Consider the following 24,286-nt stretch of genomic DNA (forward strand, 5'->3'; position numbering starts at 1 on the left):
TTACCTTAATTAGTTTATTCTGGAGATTGCTTTCGCTTCTTTTACCTAGGGTTTTCTTGCTGGATGAATTTGTTCTCTCTGCTCTTTGACATTCCGTTCAGCTTTATCTGGACCTTTAGCTTAAGTTTTGTTTAACAGAGGAGAATTTTTCAGTTCTTGTTTTCTTGTTTCTTGCCCTGCTTGTGTGGTGCCTTCCCCCCACACACACTTAGGAGTGTCTACTTAGATATTATAGACCCCAGCCAGATTTTCCCAGACCAAACTGGCCTCCTATCAGGAGGAAAGAGTCACCTGTGTCGGTTTTCCCTAAGGGTGAGAACCAGCAGGTTGAAAGACTTTCCTGTGAAGTCTCTGGACTCTGTTTTTCATATCCTACCCTCTCTACTGTCTTTTAAGTCAGCGTCCTTGAGAGCATTTGCTTCCATGGTTTGTCACATCAGCAGAGCATGGTGTTCTGATACTCATCTGACAGCCAACCACTCGAGCCTTCAGAGAGCTGTCTCCAGCACACTCCCACCCACTGGCAGCATCAGTTTCACTTGGAACTTGTTAGAAATGCAAATCCTCCTGCTTGACCCCAGGTCTAATGAAACTTTGGAGATGGAACTCAGCAATCTGTGGTTTAGCAAATTGAAAAAATATTATAATATGATGTGATCAAGTGTTAAAGTACAAGTGCAAATAGGAATATAAAGGAATATAAATGAAAGACAATGAATTCAGTACTAGGAGTATGACAGACTTACGAATGAGAGAGGAGTGTCTGGTTCTGGAGCATAAACAATGTGGTGGTAGTTAGGTGTTATACTAAAAATAATGTTTTAAATATTATATGCCATAAGTTTATGGGTTAAATTAACTTTGGTGGGCTGGACTGAAAATCTAAATAAATAGTTCTGAACAACCAACCTTTAAACTTTTTTTTTGTCATGTTTAAACATAAGCATAAATTTTTTTTAATTGGCAAACTCAAACAACATACAAACATGAACATTCTTAACATACAAACATTCCATACATGGTGTACAATAATGGCTCACAATATCATGACATAGTAGTATATTCATCACCATGATCATTTTTTAGAACATTTGCATCACTCCAGAAAAACAAATAGAAAGAAAAAAGAAAAAACTCATACATCCCATACCTCTTAACCCTCCCTCTCATTGACCACTGGTATTTCCATCTACCCAATATATTTTAACCTTTGTTTCCCCTATTTTTTTCTGTACACCTTACCACTCTTTCATTGATCACTTGTATTTCAATCTACTCAATTTGTTTTAACATTTGTTCCCCCTATTATTTATTTATTTTTAATCCATATTTTTTACTCATCTGTCCATACCGTAGATAAAAGGAGCATAAGACATGAGGTTTTCACAATCACATAGTCACGTTGCAAAAGCTATATCATTATACTTCATCTTCAAGAAGCATGGCTACTAGATCACAGCTCTACAGTTTCAGGCACTTCCCTCTAGCCTCTCTAATATACCTTAAACTAAAAAGGGTTATCAATATAATATGTAAGAATAACCTCCAGGATAACTTATCCACTTCGTTTGAAATCTCTCAGCCACTGATACTTGCTTTTGTGTCATTTCTCTCTTCCCCCTTTTGATCTAGCAGGTTTTCTCAATCCCTTGACGCTGAGTCCCACCTCATTCTAGGATTTCTGTCCCACGTTGCCAGGGAGGTTTATACCTTTTGGGGCCTGTTGGGACTTTAGTCTAGTTATAGGTCTGGAAGCAACAAGGGGTGGAGAGGGTGGGTCATGAAAAAAATTAGAAGTATCCTCCAAGCCATTTGCTTCAGGGCATTCATTTGCAGTTTCATCTGGTGAAACATGATTAATCACTCTAGGGCTAATCCCTTCAGGTGAAGGTTGAGGGCCACCTCCTCAAGGCAGACTGGAGGTAGGGTGGCTATGTCCTCAGGGCAGACCATTACAGATTTATCTAGAGAAGACCCAGCATGCCCTAGGGTATTTGTCAACATGATCATTTTTCGAACGTTTGCATCACTCCAGAAAAAGAAATAAAAAGAAAAAAGAAAAAACTTATACCTCCCATACCCTTTACCCTTCCCTCTCATTGACCACTAGTATATCAGTCTGTCCAATTTTTTTTACTCCTTATCCCTCCTATTATTTATTTATTTTTTTACTCATCTGTCCATACCCTGAATAAAGGGTATGGACACAATCACACAATTACATTGTAAAAGCTATATAATTATACAATTGCCTCCAAGAATCAAGGCTACTGGAACACAGTTCAATAGTTCCCTCTACCAGTCCAATGCACCATAAACTAAAAAAGGATGTCTATATAATGCATAATTATAACCTCCAGGACAACCTTGTGACTCTGTTTGAAATCTTTCAGCCATGAAAATTTATTTTGTCTCGTTTCTCTCTTCCCCCTTTTATTCTAGAAAGCTTTCACATCCCTGTGATGCCAGGTCCCTGCTCATCCTGGAAGTCCTTTCTTGCCAATACTTTTTAATTATCTTCAAATACTCTAGAATGTATCAGGGTATTACATTAACCTGTACAGAATTATGAGATCTCATTCCCAATTCTAGTCTCCATGTATTTAGGTTGTTTAAATGAACTGGCCAGATAGGTTAAGTTAGATTGTGTGTTACAGAAAACTTAAGTTTTGGAAAAAATAAATATATCTTTGATTGCTCTCATATAGTAAGTGAAGTTCTAAAATACAGACAGTATCATCTGTTACCCTGTATTTATTTATCTTAGTTCCAGTCTGTGTTAGTTAGATTCAGTTGTCAACTTGGCCAGGTGAGCATACCTAGTCTTGTTGCTGCGGACATAAGCCAGCGGTATGTGAACCTCATCTGTTGCCAATTACATCTGCAGTCAGCTAGGAGGCGTGTCTGCTGCAGTGAGTGATGTTTGACTTAATTGGCTGGTGCTTAAATGAGAGATTGCAACGTAGCACTGCTAAGCAGCTCTGCATTCCTCATCTCAGCACTTGCAGCTCAGCCCAGGCCTTTGGAGATACAGAAAGAAGTCACCCCGGGGAAAGTTGTTGGAACCCAGGGGCTTGGAGAGAAGACCAGCAGAGACCATCCTGTGCCTTCCACGTAAGAAAGAACCTCAGTGGAAAGTTAGCTGCCTTTCCTCTGAAGAACCAACAAAATAAATCCCCTTTTATTAAAAGCCAGTCCGTCTCTGGTGTGTTGCATTCCGGCAGCTAGCAAACCAGAACACAGTCAGACCAGCTTATCTCTAGTTGAAGTTTTTAATCTTTTTACTGATATTCTCTATTTGATCAGACATTGTCTTCATACTTCTTTACTTATTTAAATATGGTTTCTTTCAGTTCTTTGAAAAAATTCTTCTACCACTTTGATGTTTTTGTTAAATCTGACACTTGGCCCTCTGACAGGCAGTTTCTATCGTGTGCTTTTTTCCTTGTGTATAGATCACACTTCTCAGTTTCTGTGTTTATCTTTTGTTATTGTTGGAAAGTAGACAGTTGAGTTAATTTATTTTGTAGCATCTCTGAATACTGATTCCCTTCCCACATATCTAGGTTTTGTTTTTGTTGTTTGCTTGTTTAGTTGTTTTGTGACTTTATTAGACTGTTATAGTGAAGTGTATTTCCTCCACAGTGTGAAGCCTTTGTTTGGTATTGCTTCTCAGAAGGTGAAGTCTTGGGATGAGAAGTGGGTTTAGCAGAGATCTTTTTCGCTGATCTGTTTGTTAAGTTGCCCTCATTTGGTATTACACCCCTTATTATGCTCCACTATTCCAAGTTCACTGTTGTTTTTGAAGGTGCTTTTTGGGGCAATTTGCTCAGCAGTCTGATTGAATTAAATTTGGGCAGGGGTAGTTTTTGAGGCCAATTTTTGAGTTTTTTTTCTGATCCCAGGAGTGCTATTCTTTGCTGTCTCTTCCCTTGGTTTTCTCATTGGTGAATTAGTTGGCCTATGGTTTAAGCTTGTTTCTCTTAATTAAAAGGTGCCGTTGTTCTCAAGAAGCGCCTGTAGGCTTCAACTTCATTGCATTCTGTTTCAAATAAATTCAGCTGCTTTGAAGAGAGTTTTGTAGGGTTCTTTTTTTTTTTTTTTTTTTTTTTTTTTTTTTTATGGATTACCTTTCCTCCTGGAAAAGCTGTCTGAGCCTCTAGTCTGGGGTCTGGGCTGGGTAATTTCTTTAGGTTTTCCTCTCCTGATTTGGAACCTCCGTCCTACAAGTAAGCTAGGGTAAATGTGGTTGAGGCCCCTGCATTCTCAGTCTGCTGCTTTTGTGATAAAGCCTCTGTCCCATCGATAAGGACTGGGTAGAGAAAGCGAGCCTCTGACTTCTTGACTACACTCACCAGAAATTTAGTCTCTTCACCGGAGCTTGGAGGGGATGAGAAATGCGGCAACCTGCCACTTCTGTTCAGACACAGTAAGTTTTGATTAAGAGATGAGGGTAGTAGGAGTTCTATCCTCTTGACTACACCTATCTGGGGTGGAGCTGGCACCATGGTGACTGATACCTATTCTTCCACTAAAGATAAGTAAGATAAGATATTCTGAGGTACTTTAATATATATAGATGTTTAAAAAGTGACTTTAATCTTTTTTGAAATTCTCATTTCTAAGGACTGATTAAATTCATTCTTTCTGTTTTATGTTTAAAGGACTCCAGCATTAGCTAGTGGTCACATTCAAGTTTTAGGTCATTGCATATCATTGTATGTAAAAAATTGACAGTTTTTCTTTTCTTTTCCTCTTTAGCCGGCCTCAGAAGGTGTGTTTGTGTCCATTTCTACCAGTGCATCCTCTTCACATCTCTACCCATTTGTACATAATTCAGCATCCAGCAGAGGTGAGTTAGATTGTATAAAACATATAATTCTAAATAGGGTATGAGTTTGAAAGCACAAATACACAGAAAAACTTATTTATCCCTTCCAGCTCTTCAGAAATTTTGAAAATAAATTGGTAAATGCTCTCTCTTTGGAAAAAAAAATTCTTTCATATGAATATTTCTTTCATATACATATACTATGTACATATACTATCATGTGTTAGAGTATCATGTGTTAGAAACATAAAATTTTATAAAAACTTTTACTTATATATAGAATTTAGAACTCCAACAATTTTGCATGAAAAGAAAAAGAATTTGTGAGTGAAGAGATAAAAAAATTACTTTATTTTCATATAGCTTATATTCGTTGATGTCTTTTCTTGCTAAAGTAGGAGTAACTAAGCATTTTAGTGTTATAAAAATAATGTATAAATTTTAGGTCTCATTTAGATGAGTAGAACAAATATGTGTATTTTATATACAAAGAATTTTAATATTAATGCCTTCCTGTAGTAGTTAAATTTTAAGTGTACAGTGTGTATGTGTATGATGGAGCATTTAAAAGAGTAGGTATATATATGTAGAAAATTACTTAAGGATAAAAACATAACAGGTGAAAAAGAAAAAAGTTTACAAGGAAATGTTCTCATGTTAAACTACTTAACCCTTGTGAACACTGTACGTGTAGCCAAAGTGATATAAACACTTTGTTGATTTACTAAACATTAAAAGGTGAGTAGTGGTGTAAAAAAGCTAAAACCTCATTTATTATGAGAGGCAGGAGTTACAAAATGCAATGTTGTTTTAGTTTACCAAAGCTGCCAGAATGCAACACACCAGAGATGGATTGGCTTTCAATAAAAGGGGATTTATTTAGTTAAAAACGTATAGTTCTTCAGAGGAAAGGCAGCTCACCTTCAACTGAGGTTCTTTCTTACATGGGAAGGCACAGGGCGATCTCTGCTGGCTTTCTCTTCAGGCCTCTGGGTTCTAACAACTTTCCCCGGGGTGATCCCTTTCTGCATCTCCAAAGGCCTGGGCTGAGCTGCGAGTGCTGAAATGAGGTATGCTGAGCTGCTTGGGTTGTGCTGCCTTGAGCTCTCTCATTTAGGTATCCAGCCAGTTAAATCAAACATCATTCATTGCAGCAGACACACCTCTTAGCCAACTGCACGTGTAATCAGCGACAGATGAGTTTCACATGCCATTGGCTAGTGTCTGCAGCAACAGAACTAGGCACTTTCACCTGGCCAAGTTGACACCTGAACCCAGCTACCACAGGTGTTAAGAGGAAAGGCTCTGGAGCCAGACTGCTTGAGTTCAAATCTTTTATAAATTGGTAAATTCTTCAACCTTAGGCAAGTTAATTAACCTCACAATGCATCAGTTTAGTCATCAGTAAAAAGGAGATGATAGAAGTACCCTTCCTTGCCTGCTTATTGTGAAAAGTAAATGAATCAATATAAGTAAAGCATTAGAATTGTGCATATGAATGTTAGCTGTTATGATGATGATGATAATTGGTAGTTTATACATTGTATCTAAAATTGATAAATCAAGAAATACCTGTATTATATAGAAATACGAAGATAACTACCAGAAGAAGTAGCTAAAAGTGTTAAAGTGACTGTTTCAGGGAAGTGGTACTGAGGAATATATCAGGCAACAGCCGTGGCATTACAAATCTTTTGGCTTTGCTTCATTTAATATATATGCACATATTACTTTGAAAAAGAAATTGAAGTGATTTAAGTCTGTGTCAAGGTCTCCAATAGTGATTTGAGGAGGGAAGAACATTACATGAAATTCTGGACGATGTCTTAAAAACCCTCTCTCACTTATCTCCTTGGCAGTCCCATTCATCATATCAGCTACTCCCATCATTCTTTTCAGTTTCCTCTATAGCTACAGCCCACCGCATACTCTTTTTAGTTAAAATTCCATTAAATTCTGACCCTCCTAATTCCTTTTCCAACTTTTTATTATGTAGATCAGTTTAGTTACTCTTAGTATCTTCAAATTTTCCTTTTTGCATATTATTTTAATCATCACATCAAAGACTGAGGGGCAAAACAGGTAATAAGAAAAATGTCCATGAAGCAAGTGTCTGTGTATGTTTGTGTGCATGCACACTTTTTTTGTTTGTGGTTTTATTACTATATTTTTGTTTCTGTAACAGACATGAATAAATGCTCTTATATTTAGTTCTAAGTGTTTAGAATTACTGAATAAATTCATTGGTAATATTACAATTTAACATTATTAGTTTGCCAAGTAATTCTGATATTCTTAAAGCAAAATAAAGGATATTTAGTGTCCCTTAAGTAGGTTGTCTTTTTCTAAATATACAGAAATGATCAAAGTATATATATAAGTAGGATTATGAGGATAAATACAAGTAGTAGTATATAAATTGTTCACTATAACATTGCATTGTATTTGCATGTAGGTAAACTGATTAGAATTTAAAGTCAGTAACTGAGCATCATATTATAGATCAAAATAACCAAGAAGAGTGGGAGAGTGAGGCAGAGCAGCCAGTCACCCAGCTCTTCTGGAAATAAGGATAGACTTCTGACAAAAGTAAAGGTGGTTTGCAGTGTTGGAAATTAGGACTTTGAAAAAACCTGCTGATGATAGTTAAGTTAATTGAAGTTACAGAAAGAGTCATCAAGAAGAATTTTGCCTGCTGAAAATGAAGGGAAAAAGAAGGTGAAAGTACTCTAAGAGTTAAGATATGCTATAGTTTCTTTAAAAGACTGCAGTAAAGTAGAGACTGAGAAGATGAGAATTTTTTAAAAAATCGATCTTTACATTTTCAGTCTTCAAATTTATTAAGAGGTCAGGTGGAAATAAAATTTAAAAAAAGTTTCTGTTAGTTTTAACCAGAATTACATGCTAATCCATATTTATTAGCCTGAGAGGAAAAGGAACAAATAAATAGCTGAGAAGTTCTTCAGGAAGATCCATTACATTAAAAAAAAGTTTGGAAAGGAAAATAGAAGTAGTTTGCACAGGAACCATTTGAAATATTAGAATAGTGTGAAGGTTCAGAAGACTTAATTAACATGTTACTTGATCAGTCGTTCTATGGAATTATAAAATTAACAAATTGGGGCCTGAGTATTTGCCTCAGTATAAAGCATGGTTGTTTTGATGACCAGATACGTTGCAGTAAAAACTGTAGAGAAGGAAAATGGATAGTCATAATGCTATTTGGAATTCAATATATTGGAGATGAATAATGATTTAGAGATGTTTTTCTTGATATAAACATGTTAATCTAAATATTGATTTAAATATAGCATATTACATTAATCTGAACTCCTGGTACAATTTTCCAACTTACTTTGAACAATCTTTATTTTCTCAGTCATTATGTTTTCAATATTTGAGACTATTTAAAAGATACAATACTAGCTTACTGTTCAGAGTTTGAATAATACACAAATATATAAGAAAGAAAACAAAAATCACCTGAAATTCCACCCGTCCTCCCCAGAGACAAATCAGATGTCTTTCCATGCACCTCTTTATTCATATACACATATATTGTCATACATATTGTTTTCATCATAGATGCTGTTCTGGTTTGAAAGCTGACAGAATGTACTATATCAGAAATAGAACATCTTTTTATATAGGAGAATTTAATAAGTTACAAGTTTATGTTCTAAGGAAGTGAAAGTGGCCAAATTAAGGCACCAAGAGGTTACCTTCACTCAAGAAAGGCTGATGGGTCAGTAACACCTCTGTCAGCTGGGAAGTTGTATGGCTGGCATCTACTGGTCCCTTGCTCATGGGCTCCATTGCTTTCAGCCTCTGTCCCTGTGGGGGTTCCTCACTTTGCTTCTCTGGGACTGGCTTTCATCTCTCGGTTTCTTTTATCTCTCTCCAGGTTCTAGTTTGCTTAACATCTCATAGCAATGTCTGCTGGGCTCCAAGCATCTCCAGATGTCTCTATCTCTGTTCGCCATGTGTCTGCATCTTTGTCAGCTCTGCTGTGAAGTTTCTGTCAGATCTGAGGCTTCTGTCATTTCTGAGCTTTCTCCAAAATGTTTCCTCTTTTAAAGCATTCCAGTAAACTAATCAAGACCCACCTAGACTGGGTGGAGTCACATCTCCATTTAATCAAAAGGTCACACCCACAATTGGGCGTTTCATATCTCCATGGAGATAATCTAATCAAAAGATTCCAACCTACAACACTGAATCAGGCTTAAAAGAAATGGCTGCCTCCACAAGATTGAATCAGAGTTAAAACATGTGTTTTCTGGGATACATGATACTTTCAAACTGATGGAGATGCCTTTTTTTTTCTTTAATTAAAGAAACAATGTACAAGAGAAAAACCAAATAATTATTAAAGCAATGAGTGTTAAATCAACAAAATCTAAGAATTAGGGGAATAAAGGTCTAAAGAAAAGAGGAAGAAAGCATTCTCAGATTTCCTTGTTTGAGGTGTGTCTGGGAAGAAGAGAAACAATAGTGGTTTGGAATTTCTTGGTGGGAGTGGGAGATAACTGATATCTTGTTTTCAGATAATATTATAGAAATTTATTTTGATTATGATTATTGGGAAAGAAACGAAAAATACACATTAACTCCCAAATCATTGGGTTGGATGGAGAGGGAATGGGGCAAATAGAAATTTGATATAAATAGGAAAAACAAAGAAAAGAGGAAAAAACAAAATAAGTAGTCAAAATAAAGTGAGATCTAGGAAAAAAACCTGTATCAGTTGTCAGACTGAATGAGATCAGGTCGAATTTTTCTAATTAATGATTGAGGCTGTCAGATTATATAAAAGCAAAACAAAAACCCCCAAACTAAAAACCTAGTCAAATGTTACTTACAGGAAGCAAATGAAAGTGATAAAGATAGGTTGGAAATGAAAGGACCAGTAAAGAAGGTAATGCAGACAAAATAGAAAGCAGAAGTGCAAACATTAGTACAACAGTGAAGTATTTATAGTTCAAAGCACTAACCAGTATAAAGATGGACAATAGCTAATGACAAAAGACAGAGTCTACAAAGGAAATATAATACTCATAAATACAGGAAAATTATTAGGAATATAATAAGACTTGATGAAATAGAGTGAGATAGATTTGAATACAACTTTTAGAGTTGTAGTATACCTCTGTAGAAGACCTGTATAATACAGTTAACAGACTCAGTTTGCATATGTATTAAGCCTTAAGTCTTGAAATAGGAAAAGTATATGTTCTTTTTTCTAGGTCTGTGGAAGATTTACAGTGAAAAGTGTTATTTACTAAAAACTAAAAGTGTACATCATTCCAAATGGTGAAAAATTTACAGCCATTCCCATTACATTGGTCATAAGACAGGAATGACTGTTATTGTCATTATTATTCCACTTTATTTTGACAGTTATAGCAAATACAATGACAAGAAAATGATGTAAATTCATATAAATATATATTGATATAATGTTGGGGGAAATAATATATTTTTTATTTCCAATCATGTGATGATATGATTGTGTTTCCAAAGACTCCAAAAGACCCTGCTAAAACCTACTTAGAAATAAAACTCCTTGGTTAGGTGATTGGATATAACATAAATATACCCAGGTGTGTTAGTTTGCTAGCTGCCAGAATGGGTATAACAGAACTGGAAGGGCTTTTACACAAGGGGATTTTAATAAGTTTCAGGTTTACAGTTCTAAGAAAGTGAAAGTGTCCAAATTAAGACACTAACAAGAGGTCACCTTCATTCACGAAAGGCTGATACTGTCCAGAACAGCTCTGTCAGCTGGGAGATCACATGGCTGGCATCTGCTGGTCTTTTGCTCCTGGGCTCCATTGCTTTCAGCCTCTGTTCCTGTGGGGGTTCCTTACTTTGCTTCTCCAGGGCTGGCTTTCATCTCTTGGCTGTCTCCAGGTTCTGGCTTGCTTAACATCTCATTTGAAAACACACAGCCATGCCTGCTGGGCTCCAAGCATCTCCACGCATTCGTGTCTCTGTTCTTTCTGTTGGCTCTGTCATTTCTCTCATTTCTCACTCTCTCCATAATGTTTCCTCTTTCAAAGGATTCCACTAATCTAATCAAGACCCACCTGGAAGGGGTAGAGTCACACCTCCATCTAATCACAGGACACATCTACAATTGGGCGCATCACATCTCTGTAGAAATAATCTAATCAAAAGTTTCCAACCTGCAGTATTGAATCAGGATTAAAAGAAAGGGCTGCCTCCACAAGATTGACTCAGGATTAAAACCTGGCTTTTCTGGGGTACATAATACTTTCAAACCGGCATACCAAACCAGTAGCTACTCCCCTTGCAGCATACATTTAAAAGTGAAAATGGAAATACAAATTTCATTTACACTTTTTGCAAAATCTGTTAAATATTTAGGAATAAATTGAAAGAAGAATACAGGATACATTGTTATGTATTGAAATTATATTAATAATCTTAAATCCCCAAAATTTGTAACATATTGACCTTAAATGGAATGTAAACAAATTGAGAAAAATATGTTTTTAAAATGACTGGTAATTGGACATTCGGCACTTCTTAAAAAATACAATGAGGATGCTACTCCAGTGAGCATGTGGTTGAGGCAGATTTATCTCGGGTTTCTGACCTGATCTCTGTCCTGCCTGTAATACCGATGCTGCAAAATTGTTGCCATCCTTGCTGACACCTCATGGTCAGACCAGTGCCTCCCACGGATTGCTTTAGATCCTTTACGATGGCACGTCAGACCTGCCTCTTGGGTCCCGCTTGTTCAAATTATCTGCCTATAGTCTAGCGGCTCTTGTTCCAATCGATATTAGTCTTTGATATCCTCCATTTTAATTGTATTGTGTTCCGTGACCTGTGCAGTGTTCATATTGGAAGTGATCAATTAAGTGAGCAAATAAGTTGAATTGAGCATCTGTATTGTAGTCCGGTGGAACTGCTTTAAAATGCTAAATTTCTTTTAGAATTTGATCTGCTCTGTTTGTTACAACATTACATTTACATGACACCCATATGAAGAAAACTCAATATTCTTACTGAAGAACATAAAAGAAGAAGAGAACAAAAATGTACTATATTCTTGCATGGGAAGTTGAAATACTGTTTAGAATCTCCTCCCACTGTTGTTAAATTTTGAAATTGATAATATTATCTTATTGTTTTTACTGGATAGTTAAGATCCAATGTAACCAAGCGTTAGGAAAGAGAAAAATGGTGAGGAGAAGCAAGCCTTAATAAATACTAAAAGGCACTACAAAGCTACAAAATTAAAACTAAATAGTATCAGCATTGGAACAAAGTAGATTCCAATATAAATGAGATTTTAATATATAACAAAGTAGGCATACAGTTGAAACCCAAAATCTGTTCAAATAAAGCATTTGACCATACAAAAATTAAAATTCCTTTTGTGTGCCAAAAGATCTCACAAAGTCAATAGAAAAACGATAAATTGGAAAAGTATTTGCAAAATGTGAAGAGAAGAATGGTTTGTATATATATAACAGAGAACTCTTGGAAATTAAAAGGAAAATTTAATAGAAAAATGAGCAAAGGATATGAAGAATATGCAGTTCATAAATTAACAAATGTATATGAAATGTCATAAAAACTCTCTGTTAATGGGTAATAAAATAAAAACCCTAAGAAGCTGTACATATCAAATGGCAAAATTCAAAAGAATGATAGTTGGATTACTGTTGAAATAAAATATCTTAAAAAATGGTGTTTAAGTGTGAATTATTACAGTTGTTTTGGAAAAAAATCCAGCAATATACATTGAAATTAAAAGATACAAATATACTTAGGCCCAGAAATTCCACATGTGCACATATGTGCATGAAAGCAAACATACTTCTTTAAAATGATGTATTTATAATAGGTTTATAACCCTGTATTTAGAGGTATAAAATACCAAAACCTAGTGACTACTTAATGGAGAATAATTGAATAAATTATGGTATAACCATACCGCAGAATATTATGGGTGATTTAAAAGAAGCTTTTCTGTCTATACCATTTGACTTACATGAATTTCTCAGCTATATATTTAAATTGAGAAAAGCCGGAGTTTGAGTACTATGTAAGAAGATTCCATTTTTTGTAAACATGTATGTATGTTAAGCTGGTTATGTGAACATGCAGTGCCTTGTGGAGGATACACATCAGGTTGTTAATACTGGTGCTTGACACTAGTTTTGAATATTTTCTTGATAACTCAGAATACCAGTATTTAACTATAAAATTTTAATTGAAGAACAACCACAAAAAAGACACAACATATTTTGTTAGGAAATTACTAATAGGAAGGGAAAGAACAGCTTATGTCACTTTATACAGTTTGTTTTTAAAGATACCTATGGAACAACAAGCACATTTAGTCACTTAATGTGTGTCAGGCCACTGTTCTAAAGCACTTAATAGATAATAAATTTAATCCTCACAACATCTCTTGAGGTAGTTATTGTAATCAAACTCATTTTCTGGCTAAGGAAACTGAAGTACAGAGAAGATTAATAAATTGCCCATAGCCTATAGTGGCAGAATCAGGAATGAAAGTTTATTTAGGCTATTAACTTCTGCTGATCTCTGTAACCCATTTTACTTTTTTACTGTCTTCAAGTCTGAGATTTCCCACTTTATATTTACATATTCTTTGGCTTACTTAACCCCTCTAAATGTTTTTGAACATGGGAGGTTGGAATTTTCAAAATACCTGCAAAATCCATCACCATGAGTAATTGCTGATCTACCAAAACAAGATTTATTAGATTGAGAGGAATGTTTAATCAATGAAGATGACTAAATAATTATTAGAAAATAATTTGGAAAAATGTACATATTTGGCATTATGCCGCAGATCATTTTTGTTAACCTCCTTTGTTCACTAAATAGTATCTTGTGAACACACTTCTGCAACACCATTTTAAGGGTTGTACAGTAATTTGTTCCACTTTTGGTTTTAAGAAATGAAAACATTCATACTAGATAAAGTGAAATTTACAGAAAATCTCGCAGACCCTAGCTGTAGAATGAATTGCTAGATCTCTGGTACTTCCCAAAACTTCATCCCCATACTCTCAGGCCTTATCTGGGTTCCACTGTTCTTTCTTTGCAAACTCACATTTGCACTGCTTCATTCATTTAAAATTACAGTCTTCTCCACCATAGAAGACATAGTACCAGTCCATATGTTTTTCTAACTTGCTGCCTTCAGTTACAATTAGAAATGAGTATTTCTAAAATTTATTTTTATTTTCTCCAAACTGAGGTGCTTGTGTATGAATTTGTATTTATATCTGTTATCTGTATATGTACACCATTCATCAGATGGTGAAGAAGATTCAAGTTTCTTTTTCTCTGAATAGGGAAAATATTTGGAATTTATTCTTGTTCACAGTTGCTTTTTAATACTCTTCAGAGCCTCCCTAAAGCAAATAAATTCGATGTTTTACTTTCTAAGGCAAATTCTTAGAAAATAGTGTTAGGTTAATAGGGATTCTAGTTTTATCTTTCATAATGTCAAAAAGACTTTCCAAGTTATAGTAGCCACATGTGTTTATTGAGCATTTAAAATGTGGCCTGTTTAAATTGAGTTGTGCTGTATATGCAAAATACACACCAGATTTTGAAAGTTGTGTGGAAGCAAAGAATACAAAATGCCTGAATTATTTTAAAATAACTTTGCTTGTTTTTTACTTTCTAAAATATCATTACAAATTTAAAATTGTGTGTGTTACATGTAAGACAATTAAAAAAGAGATAAAACATGAAGTTTATAAAATAGAAAATGAATGCATGGCAGAGATACCTGGTGGAATTTCAGTTGGCTTCCTTCTTCCCTTGTGACAGAAGTCAGTTTTCAGGTTCATTTGTAAATTCATTTCAGTATCCCTTTACTTCATATGAATTTGTAGCTCTGTAACTTTTCCTTTGAACTATTGTAACAACTTACTGTTCTCTCATTTAATTAATAAGTTAAATAAAATCCTCGATACCTTTTTGCTATTTAAGCTTTTAACTTTTGAATGATTTTAAATTCACAGAAAACTAGCCTAGATAATACAGAGAGTTTCTGTATACAGCTAACCCATTTTCTACTATTGTTAACATCTTTTATTACCATGGTATATTTGTCAAGACAGACTGTCAAGGAAAGAACTAATCAGAGGACTTGCTGCAAAGGCAAGAATGAAGTTTTACTGAGCAAGAGCAAACATGCATGTGGAACAGAGTAGGAAAGTAGCACCTGCTCAAGGTTTGGGGTTTAGGGAATGGCTTATCTGAGACTTGAGTTGCTTTGCAAAGGGCTAGGGCATTGTTAGGGGTAGTTTTGGATGGAGTGTCCTTGGACACAGCTGACCAGATACTTAGGAGGTAAGAAGTTTATCAGTGGAAGTCAAGTGTCTTTGGACACTGCTAGCCAGTGCACGTAACACAGAGGCAGGATGTTTGCTGGTGAAGTTTTTTGTTAATAGCTTAAACTGTTTCTTTCTGGGAGACCAGTAGTTGCTGTAGCTGGTGGAATGTCCTGGGCACTCAAGGGATCACAGGTATGTCAAACTAGAGCTGCCTCATCTGATTCCCAGTTGACTCGTGCTCCCCCGGACAGTGTGTAAGCTTAAGCAAATCAAGATGGTTAGTTTAGTCATTAACCATTACGTTTTCACAAATCCAAGGTTGGTATATTACTATTACTATTAAACTACAGGCTTTATCAGAATTTTAGATTTAGTTGTCTATTTAGACTTCTCTGGTCTGTGACAGTTTTTTAGTTTTTCCTTTGTGGAAATGAAGACTACCCAGATGAGAACAAGCAAAAGCTATTTATTTGGAGCTTGCTGTAGCAAGGGAGTCAGCCACTGTCACTTGCATTTGGCAGATCAAAGCCAGGTGGAAATGTTGGAAACCATATAGTGGAGAAAAGAGAAGTCTTTAGGTAATTCCTGATTGGAGATGCCATTGACGTGGAAAAGCAGAGATAGGCTAAGTAGAAATAGGGCATCCTATGTGATTGTTCAGGGTAGCATTTGACATTCTCTCGTTGGTCCTAAGTTGGAAGCTGGGACAAAAATTAGGAAAGTTTTCAGTTATTGATCAAATTTTAACTGTTTTGAGCTGACTGCTATGGATGTGGTTTGATTTCCTGTATAGTTTGCTGCAGTGGTTATGGTTTGGCTTCTTGGCTCCTTGCTGCAGGTTGTGGGTCACAGTTTTTTGATATATGGTCTGGTCATTGTCTCTTTGTATGTTCTGTCTCTCAACTTGTTTTTCATGACTTTGACAGTTTTGAGAAGTACTGCTCAGGTATTTTCTAGAATGTCCCTCAATATTAGGGTTTGACTGATGTTTGTCTGATGATCAGACTGCGTTGCAGACTTTGGGTAAGAATTCCACATGGGTGAAAGTGCGCTTTTATCAGGGGGAACATCATTATGTCAACATGACTCAGCACTGGTGATAGTAATGGTGATCACTTAGATAAGGTAGTGTTATATTTCTCTAAAGTTGCTACATTTTCCCCAGCTAATACTGTGTTCTTTGGAAGCAAAGTCATAAATCCATCCCACACTCAAAACTGGAGGGGGAGATTAAGCTCTGTTTACAGGAGGGAGGAGTATCTACATGCGTCATTTGTTCTTCTGCAAAGAAGATTTATCCCCAGTTCTTCATTCATTCATTTTATTTGTTTATTTATTTATTCAGTTATCTGTCAGTATGATCCTATATACTTATTTTATACTTTGTGTTATAATCCAGTACTATGTTAATTTATTTTGTTTCTCAAAATATTCTAGCTTTTATCATTGAAAATTCTATAATGTTGACTGACTTTTGTGTCCTTTTGATGTGCCCATCATTTTTTTTAATTTTATTTTCCTGAATACTTCATTGTTTTCCGATCCTACAAAATAAAATAGTATAACTTTCAGGTTCTCTTTTTCTACCTGAAATTATCTTTCTTTGGAACACTGTGCAGTGGGGTTCACATACATTTCATTCTTTTCCATATGAATATCCTGTTATTGCAGCATCATTTATTGATTTTTTTTTTTAAATGCATGGCCCGGGTCTCCCAGTTGGCAGGCAAGAACTCCACCAATGAACTGTCTGTATACCCTGAAACTGTCTTTTGAGATTTTCTAAAGAGTTTCTGAAATAACATAAAGATTGTTCTTTCGCCTTATAAAAAAGAAAGATGAAAAATAATTAGGTTTATTCAATGTATTACTATTGATGAGTTACATGAGAATAGTTAACAAATTAGAAAAGATAATCAGTCTTCCCCAAGTTAAATTTATGTATAGGTAAAATGCTGTTAATACAAATACTTCAGAAATTGTGTGCTGTATGAGTAGTTCCTAGACCTTTATCTCAAAATTTTTTTTCCATTATAAATATCTTGGTAACCCATTTTAAGAAATAAGGCATAACATTCACTGATTGCTTTGAAAAATGGGCTTCATTGTTATCCGAAATGAATTTGGTCTGATTCTTTTTTTTTTTTGGAATGGCGTATTATATTGTTTTGCATGTCTTAAAAACTACTGAATTTCATTATTAGTTAGTTGCATTGTTCTTGCTATTAAGTGTCATCAGAGTTATTACATTTGAAAATTTGTATTAATAAATTAATAACAGCCACTTAAATTCTCTGTTATTTACTCATAGTTTTTGTTTTACTCTGATGCTTGCCTGAAGCTTATATATCAACCCAGGCTAGAATTTGTGTCGTCAACAAAGAAAGACGAAGAAGAAGAAAAATTACAAAGAACAATTTTGTAAATATTTTAACATAGGTTAAAGCTGTAAATATAACAATTTTGTAAATTTCCTTAAGGAAGAATGCTGTGAATTTACATAGCAGGTAATCTATAATTATTTATTTTTATAAAACAGTATCCAAATTTTATAAAAAGGTCAGTTATGGATTCATTTATGTCTCCCACAAAGATGTGTTCCAGTCCTAACCTGTGTCTTTGTGGTTGGGAACCCTTTTGTAAACACGATCTTTGAAGATGTTATTTGTTAAGGGAAGACCAAATTGAGTTAACGTGGGCTTTTATCCAATATAGCTAGAGTCTTTATATTCAGAGAAATTAGACCCAGTAGTAGAAGATTGACCATGTGATCGAAGCAGAGATTGAGTTATGAATTGTGACAAGTCACTATCAGAACGCTACAGACCTTAGAGAGAGCATGATCCTGTTGACGCTTTGATTTTGGCTTTCTAGCCTCTGAAACTGTGAGACAATAATTCCTGTTGTTTAAGCCAACTAGTCTGTGGTACTGTTATATCCTGGCAAACAAAATCAAGCTCATTTTATATGTCTGATAATAGATTGCCATGAGAGGAATTTTTAAAATACCAAAATTTGTCATTTATAAAGTAGTATGTGTCATTATGGCAAGAATTGGGATACATCCCAAACATACATACATACATACATGCATGTATATATATCTGTGTGTGTATGTAAATGTATAACTATATAAAAGATCAAAATAAAATTGTGATCTGTAGTAAGAGACTTATGAAATTTATATGTAAAGCTGTGAATTGTGTTCGTTATAAGCATTTTAAAGGTTATATATTTAAGTAAAAATTGATGTAACTTTTCAATTAAAGGAAAACAAAGTGTTGCGAACAGTTCCTCTGCTAGCAGCATGCCTGCCCCGGGACAAGTGTAAAGTCAAGATTGGTCGTCGCTTCAGTGAAGAAAGGTAAATTAACTTTTAGGGCAAAAGTTAATTTTTTAATTAACTTTTATTTTCCCATAGAAGTTTTAATTAACTTCTGTGGGAAAGAGATATTTTAAAATATCTCTTTCCCATAGAAGTCTTTAAAAATGGTTTCCTTCGACTTAGTCATTAGACCCAGAATATGGTACAAACAAAATAATGCAAGACCAAAAGCAGCAGTATGGAATAAACATAGGAGTAATAGCATTATCTGAATTCCATAGAAAGATATATTGAATTTAAAAGGCAAATATCATATGTTTGTTGTTTGTTTCTTTTTTTAAAGCAATATAGTTTATTTTTAGAGCAATTTTATGTTTACAGAAAAATTGCAGAAAAATACAGAGTTCCCATATATACCTCCTCCACACAATACACAGTTGTCCCTATTATTAACAGCTTGCATTAATGTAGTGACTTTGTTACAATTGATGAAAAAATGTTATTACAATTACACTATTAACTGTAGTTCATAGTTTACATTAGGGTTTAGTGTGTCACACAGTCCAATGCTTTTTTTTAAATCTTAGTAACACATATACAACCTAAAATTTCCTCTTTTACCACATTCAAGTATGTAATTCAGTGGTAGTAATTATATTCATAATGTTATGCTGCTATCTCCACCATTCTTTATCAAAGCTTTTTCATCACTCCAGAGAGAAACTCTCACATTAACTTCCCATTTCCTCCCCGACTTTGACCTGTGGTAACCTGCATTCTAGTTTCTGACTGTGAATTTGCTTATTCTCAGTATTTCCTATCAGTGAGATCACAAATATTTGTCCTTTTATGTCTGGTTTATTTCTATCAACATGATGTCAAGGTTCATCCACCTAGTTGCATGTATCAGAACTTCATTCCTTTGTTTCATTTTCTTTAAAAATGCTTTCAAGATGGTGGGGAACTTGTATTAAAATTTGTTCAGTTCATATGAAATTCTATACAGTGCTGACTCAGTAAACTATTATGGGCTGATGGATTTTAAACTAAAACAGATTAAGACTATTGGTTAAATAAATGTTAATCTAGTTATTGAATGATCTTATTTAAGTTTTTGTTAGAGTACTTGATGTAACCATGGGGGTTAAATTAAAAAATGCACCGTGTTTGGTGTCTTTTGGCTAAGGGGAAGGCTTTTCCTGCAGCCTTTGTTGTTTGTGCGTGTTGGTAGTTCTGAAGTAGAGGCTTCTGCAGCACTCTTTCTGGGCTACATGAGAGGCAGTAGGAATGCTTAGGAACTCACTGCCATGTCAGTTCTCCAATCTGATAATCCCTAGGCCCTCTGCTTTCTCTTTCAGTCTGATTATACTTGTTGTATTATGTTCAGAAAATTTTAATTGTATTTTAGAAGACCTGGGTGGAATGGGATTAATCCATTTTAGCTAGAGCCAAAAGTTAGTCCTTATAAGTTTTACCAGCAGTTTGTTAATTTATGTTAAAAAGAAAAAAAAAGCCTGATACAGTTTTGATTGGAATTGCTTTGAATCTGTTGATTTATTTGGAGAGAATTACCATGTTAAAAATATCAAGCCTTATAGTTTCTAAATATGGTGTGGTTTATCTTTGCAGTTATGTAGGTCTTCTTTAATTTTTCTTAGTAATGTTTGCTAATTTTCATTTAAAGACTTTAGGGATGTTTTCTTGGATTTATTATTATTTGTGTGTGGTTTTTTTTCTTAGTGGTATTGTGCTTAGAATTTAAAAATAATTGTTTCAGTTTTTGGCCTTTAGTATATAAGGAAACAGTTGATTTTTGTGTATTAACCATGTGTCCTCTGGCATTGCTAAATTCATTTATTAGTTCTAGAAATAATTATGTGGTTTCCCTGGAACATTCTGTGTAAGCAGTAATAGCATCTGTAAATAGGTCAGTTATGCTTCTTCCTTTCTGGTGTGTATGCCTTATTACAAAAACTGGATCTCCAGTTCATTGAAGTGGTGAAAGCTAACCTCAGTACCTTGAGGTCAGTCTTAGGAGATATACTTATGTATGATTCTGGTTGTATAATTTTATAGATACCATTTATCAGTTTGAGGAAGTTGCCTACTATTCCTAAATGTTGAGAGTTTTAATCATAAATTGATACTGCATTTCATTAAATGCTTTGTCTGCATCTATTGAATGAGTCATGTGTTTCTTCCTCAATTCTATTAATGTGCTGAATTAGATTGCTTGATTTTTAAATTTTCAAGTAAACATTCATTTCTGGGGCCTATATATTTTATACTGCTGGATGTGATTTACCAGTATTTTGTTGAGTATTTCAGTGTCTTGGTTCATGAGGGGATTTAATTCAGTAACTTGTCTGGTTTTTGTATCAGTTTTATGTTGGCCTTATAAAATGATTTAGTCCTTTTCTTATCACCTATTTTCTAAAAGATTTTACGTATGGTTTTATTATTTTTTATCCTTGAATGTTTTGTAAAATTCAGCAGTCAAACAGTCTGATCCTGGAGTTGTATTTGTGTGAAAGTTCTGAATTACAAATAAAATGCATTTATTAAACATGAAGCAATTAAGCTTTTCTATTTCTTTTTGCATCAGGTTTGGTAATTTTTACCTTTCAAGGAATTTGTACGTGTCATCCAAGTTGTTGAACTTATTGTCATAGTTGTTTATATTATCCCTTTATTATTCTTTTAATGTCTGTAGAATTTGAGTGATAGCCTCTTTTATTCTTGATATAGATAGTGTTTTCTGTTTTTTTTTTCTCTCAGTTGGTAGTAGTTTATCCACTTTGTTAATCTTTTTAAAGAACCACCACTTGGCTTTATTGTTTTCCTCCAATATTTGTCTGTTTTTCTATTTCATTAATTTGTTCTCTGTTGTTTATTATTTCCTTATTTTCCTTCTTTTGAGTTTAATTTTCTCTTCTCTTCACAGTCCTTATGTAGAAGATTAAATTGTTGATTTTAAATCTTTCTTCTTTATTCATATAAACATTTAAGGCTATAAATATCTCCTCTTACACTTTAGCTAAATCTCACCAATTTTGTTATATTGTGTTTTTGTTTTTGTTCAGTTCAGGATTTTTTAAATTACTCTTGTGATTTTTTTTCTTTGACCCATGGAATATTTAGAAGTGTGTTGCTTAATTTCAGATAATGGGAGGGATATTTGAGATCCTTTATTATAAATATTATTACTACAATTATCATTATGTTAATTATTTTGATTTCTAATTTAATCATATTCTGTGATTTCAAGTTTTGAAATTTTATTGAGACTTGTTTTATGGTCCATTCTATGGTCTATATTGGTGAATGTTCTGTAACCATAAGAACACTGCACTCTATGAATATTACATATAGTGTTACACAAATATCAATTATGTTGAGCGTCATGGCTGATTTTCTGTGTACTTCTCTTAATTAACAAGAAAATGTTTAAAAATCTCCAATTATGATTATAGATTTGATTACTTTTATATTTCATTCTTTTAATTTCTGTTTCATGGATTTTTAAAGGCTTTTCAATTAATATGTCTTTACTATTGTTATATGTTCTTGATGAATTGATCCTTTCATCATTATGGAGTGCCCTTCTTAATCTCTGTTAATACTCGTTGTTTTGGAGTATACTGTTTTTGACTCCTGTGTTTATATGGTATGGATTTTTCCATACTTTTACTTTCAATTTGTATCTCTATATTTAAAGTGTGTCTCTTATAAACAGCATATAATTAAATCTTGGTTTTATATATAGTCTTATAATCTCTGTTGTTTTATTTGAAAGTTTATCCCTTTTCCATTTACTGGAATTATTGATGTGTTTGTTTTGTTATCCATCTTGATAATTGATTTTCTGTAATCTCATCAGTTCATTGATCCTTTGTTCCTCTTTTACTTCCTTTTTTTGGGTTCATTATTTTTTTAGCCTTCTACTCTCTCCTTTGTTAGCTTTTTAGGTATGTCCTTTTTCTTTGTGGTTTGTCAACTGATTATAGTATGCATTCTTAATTTATTATTGCTGACTATACAACATAACATCCTTTGGGCTATTGTTTTCATTTATTTTATTTCTGTATAATAGGAATAACTGGGTACGTGAGTTAAAGGGAACTATCTCTACTACCTTTGCAGTAATTCTGTAAAACTAAAGTATTTATTTAGGTTTTCTTTTTGTTTCAGTGTTTTATAGTTTTGCGTATATAGATGCAGTTCATATTTTGTTAGATTCACACCTAACTTTTATTTGTGGATTCTATTGTAAATAATATATATTTACAATTTCTAATTCTCATTTTCATTGTTGGTATGTAGGAAAGCAATTGACTTTTGTAGATTAACCTTGAATCATACAGTGTTGGTTATACATGCTTGTTAGTTTCTGGAGTTTTTTTGTAGATTTTTTTTGGATTTTCTAAATAGATGATTGTGTAATCTGCAAATAGTGACAGTTTTATTTCTTCTCAAGCCAGTTTCTCACCAATAGGTCTTTTTTTGGTTTAAGTTTTTTTAAAGATTGTCTTAGCAAGTTGAGGAAATTCTCCTATATTCCTAGTTTGCTGAGCATTTTTATGACAGATAGGTGTTGGATTTTTGTCAAATGCTTTTTCTGCATCTATTGATATGATTATATGATTTTCTTCTTTAGCCTGTGGGTGTGATAATTATATTAATTGATTTTTGACTGTTGAACCAACCTTGCATACCTAGAATAAATCTTGATTGTTGTGGTATAATTCTTTTTATACATTGTTGGATATAACTTGCTAACATTGTGTTTAGTATTTTTGTGTCTGTGTTCATGAGGATTTTGGTCTGTAGTTTTTCTTTGTAGTAATGTCCTTATCAAGTTTTGGTATTTGTGTAATGTTGACCTCATGCAATGAGCTAGGGAATATTCCTTCTACTTTTATTATCTGGAGAAGATTGTAGAGAATTGATATCTTCCTTCAATGTTGAGATTTCACCAGGGAAGACATCTGGAACTGGCGATTTTTATTGATTACATTTCTTTAACAGACAAAGATCTATTTATGTTATCTATTTCTCCTTGTGTAAGTTTGGTAGTTTGTGTATTTTGAGGAATTGTTTCATCTAAATTAACAAACTTGTGTATTCCTTTATTGTATCCATGTCCATGGGATCAGTAGTGATTAGCCCCCTTTTTTTTTAAGAAATTGCAATTGTTTCTTCTCTCATTTTTCTTGGTTAGCTGAATCAGAGGTTTGTCAGTTTAATTGGTATTTTTAAAGAACTAGCTTTTGATTTCATTAGTTTACAGTTTTGTTGATTTGTGCTCTAATTTTTTATCATTTCTTTTGCTTGCTCTAGGTTAAATTGTTCTCTTTAGTTTCTAAGTTGGAGGCTTAGGCTGTTGATTTTAGAGCTTTCTTTTTTGAATGTATGCATTTAATGCATTCTTTATGTATAATAAATATATATTATTATATATGTATACATATATTATTATGTATAAAAAATAATCCATTCTTTTTTGTATGCATTTTTAATGCTAAAAATTTCCATCTAAGCACTGATCAACAAGTTTTGTTAAGTTGAATTTTCATTTACTTGAAAATGTGTTTAAATTTCATTTGAGACTTATATTTTGACCCTTAGGTTATTTAGATTATGTGTTGTTTAATTTATAGTTTTTTTTAGTATTTTCAAGTTTTTTCCCTTATTGCTCTCTCATTTAATTCCATTGCAGCCTGTGGACATATTTTTATGATTTCAATTATTTTTCATTTGTTAAGGTGT

The 24,286-nt window shown here is 33.8% G+C and overlaps 1 protein-coding gene across 4 annotated transcripts in view; it reads left to right on the plus strand.

The window, feature by feature from the left end:
• DTWD2 (DTW motif tRNA-uridine aminocarboxypropyltransferase 2) overlaps positions 1-24,286 on the plus strand; it is a 210,072-nt gene that overhangs the window by 56,934 nt on the left and 128,852 nt on the right. For 3 of the 4 annotated variants that reach the window (XM_077138881.1, XM_077138884.1, XM_077138883.1), the window contains exons 2-3: positions 4,762-4,852; positions 18,462-18,556. In XM_077138881.1, the coding sequence (XP_076994996.1) occupies positions 4,762-4,852; positions 18,462-18,556 (186 nt within the window). Of the gene's footprint in view, positions 1-2,932; positions 3,115-4,761; positions 4,853-18,461; positions 18,557-24,286 lie in introns of those variants that run through there. The other variant, XM_077138882.1, reaches the window with a different exon arrangement.

This window comes from Tamandua tetradactyla, chromosome 21, assembly GCF_023851605.1.
Source record: "Tamandua tetradactyla isolate mTamTet1 chromosome 21, mTamTet1.pri, whole genome shotgun sequence".
Taxonomy (NCBI): Eukaryota; Metazoa; Chordata; class Mammalia; order Pilosa; family Myrmecophagidae; genus Tamandua; species Tamandua tetradactyla.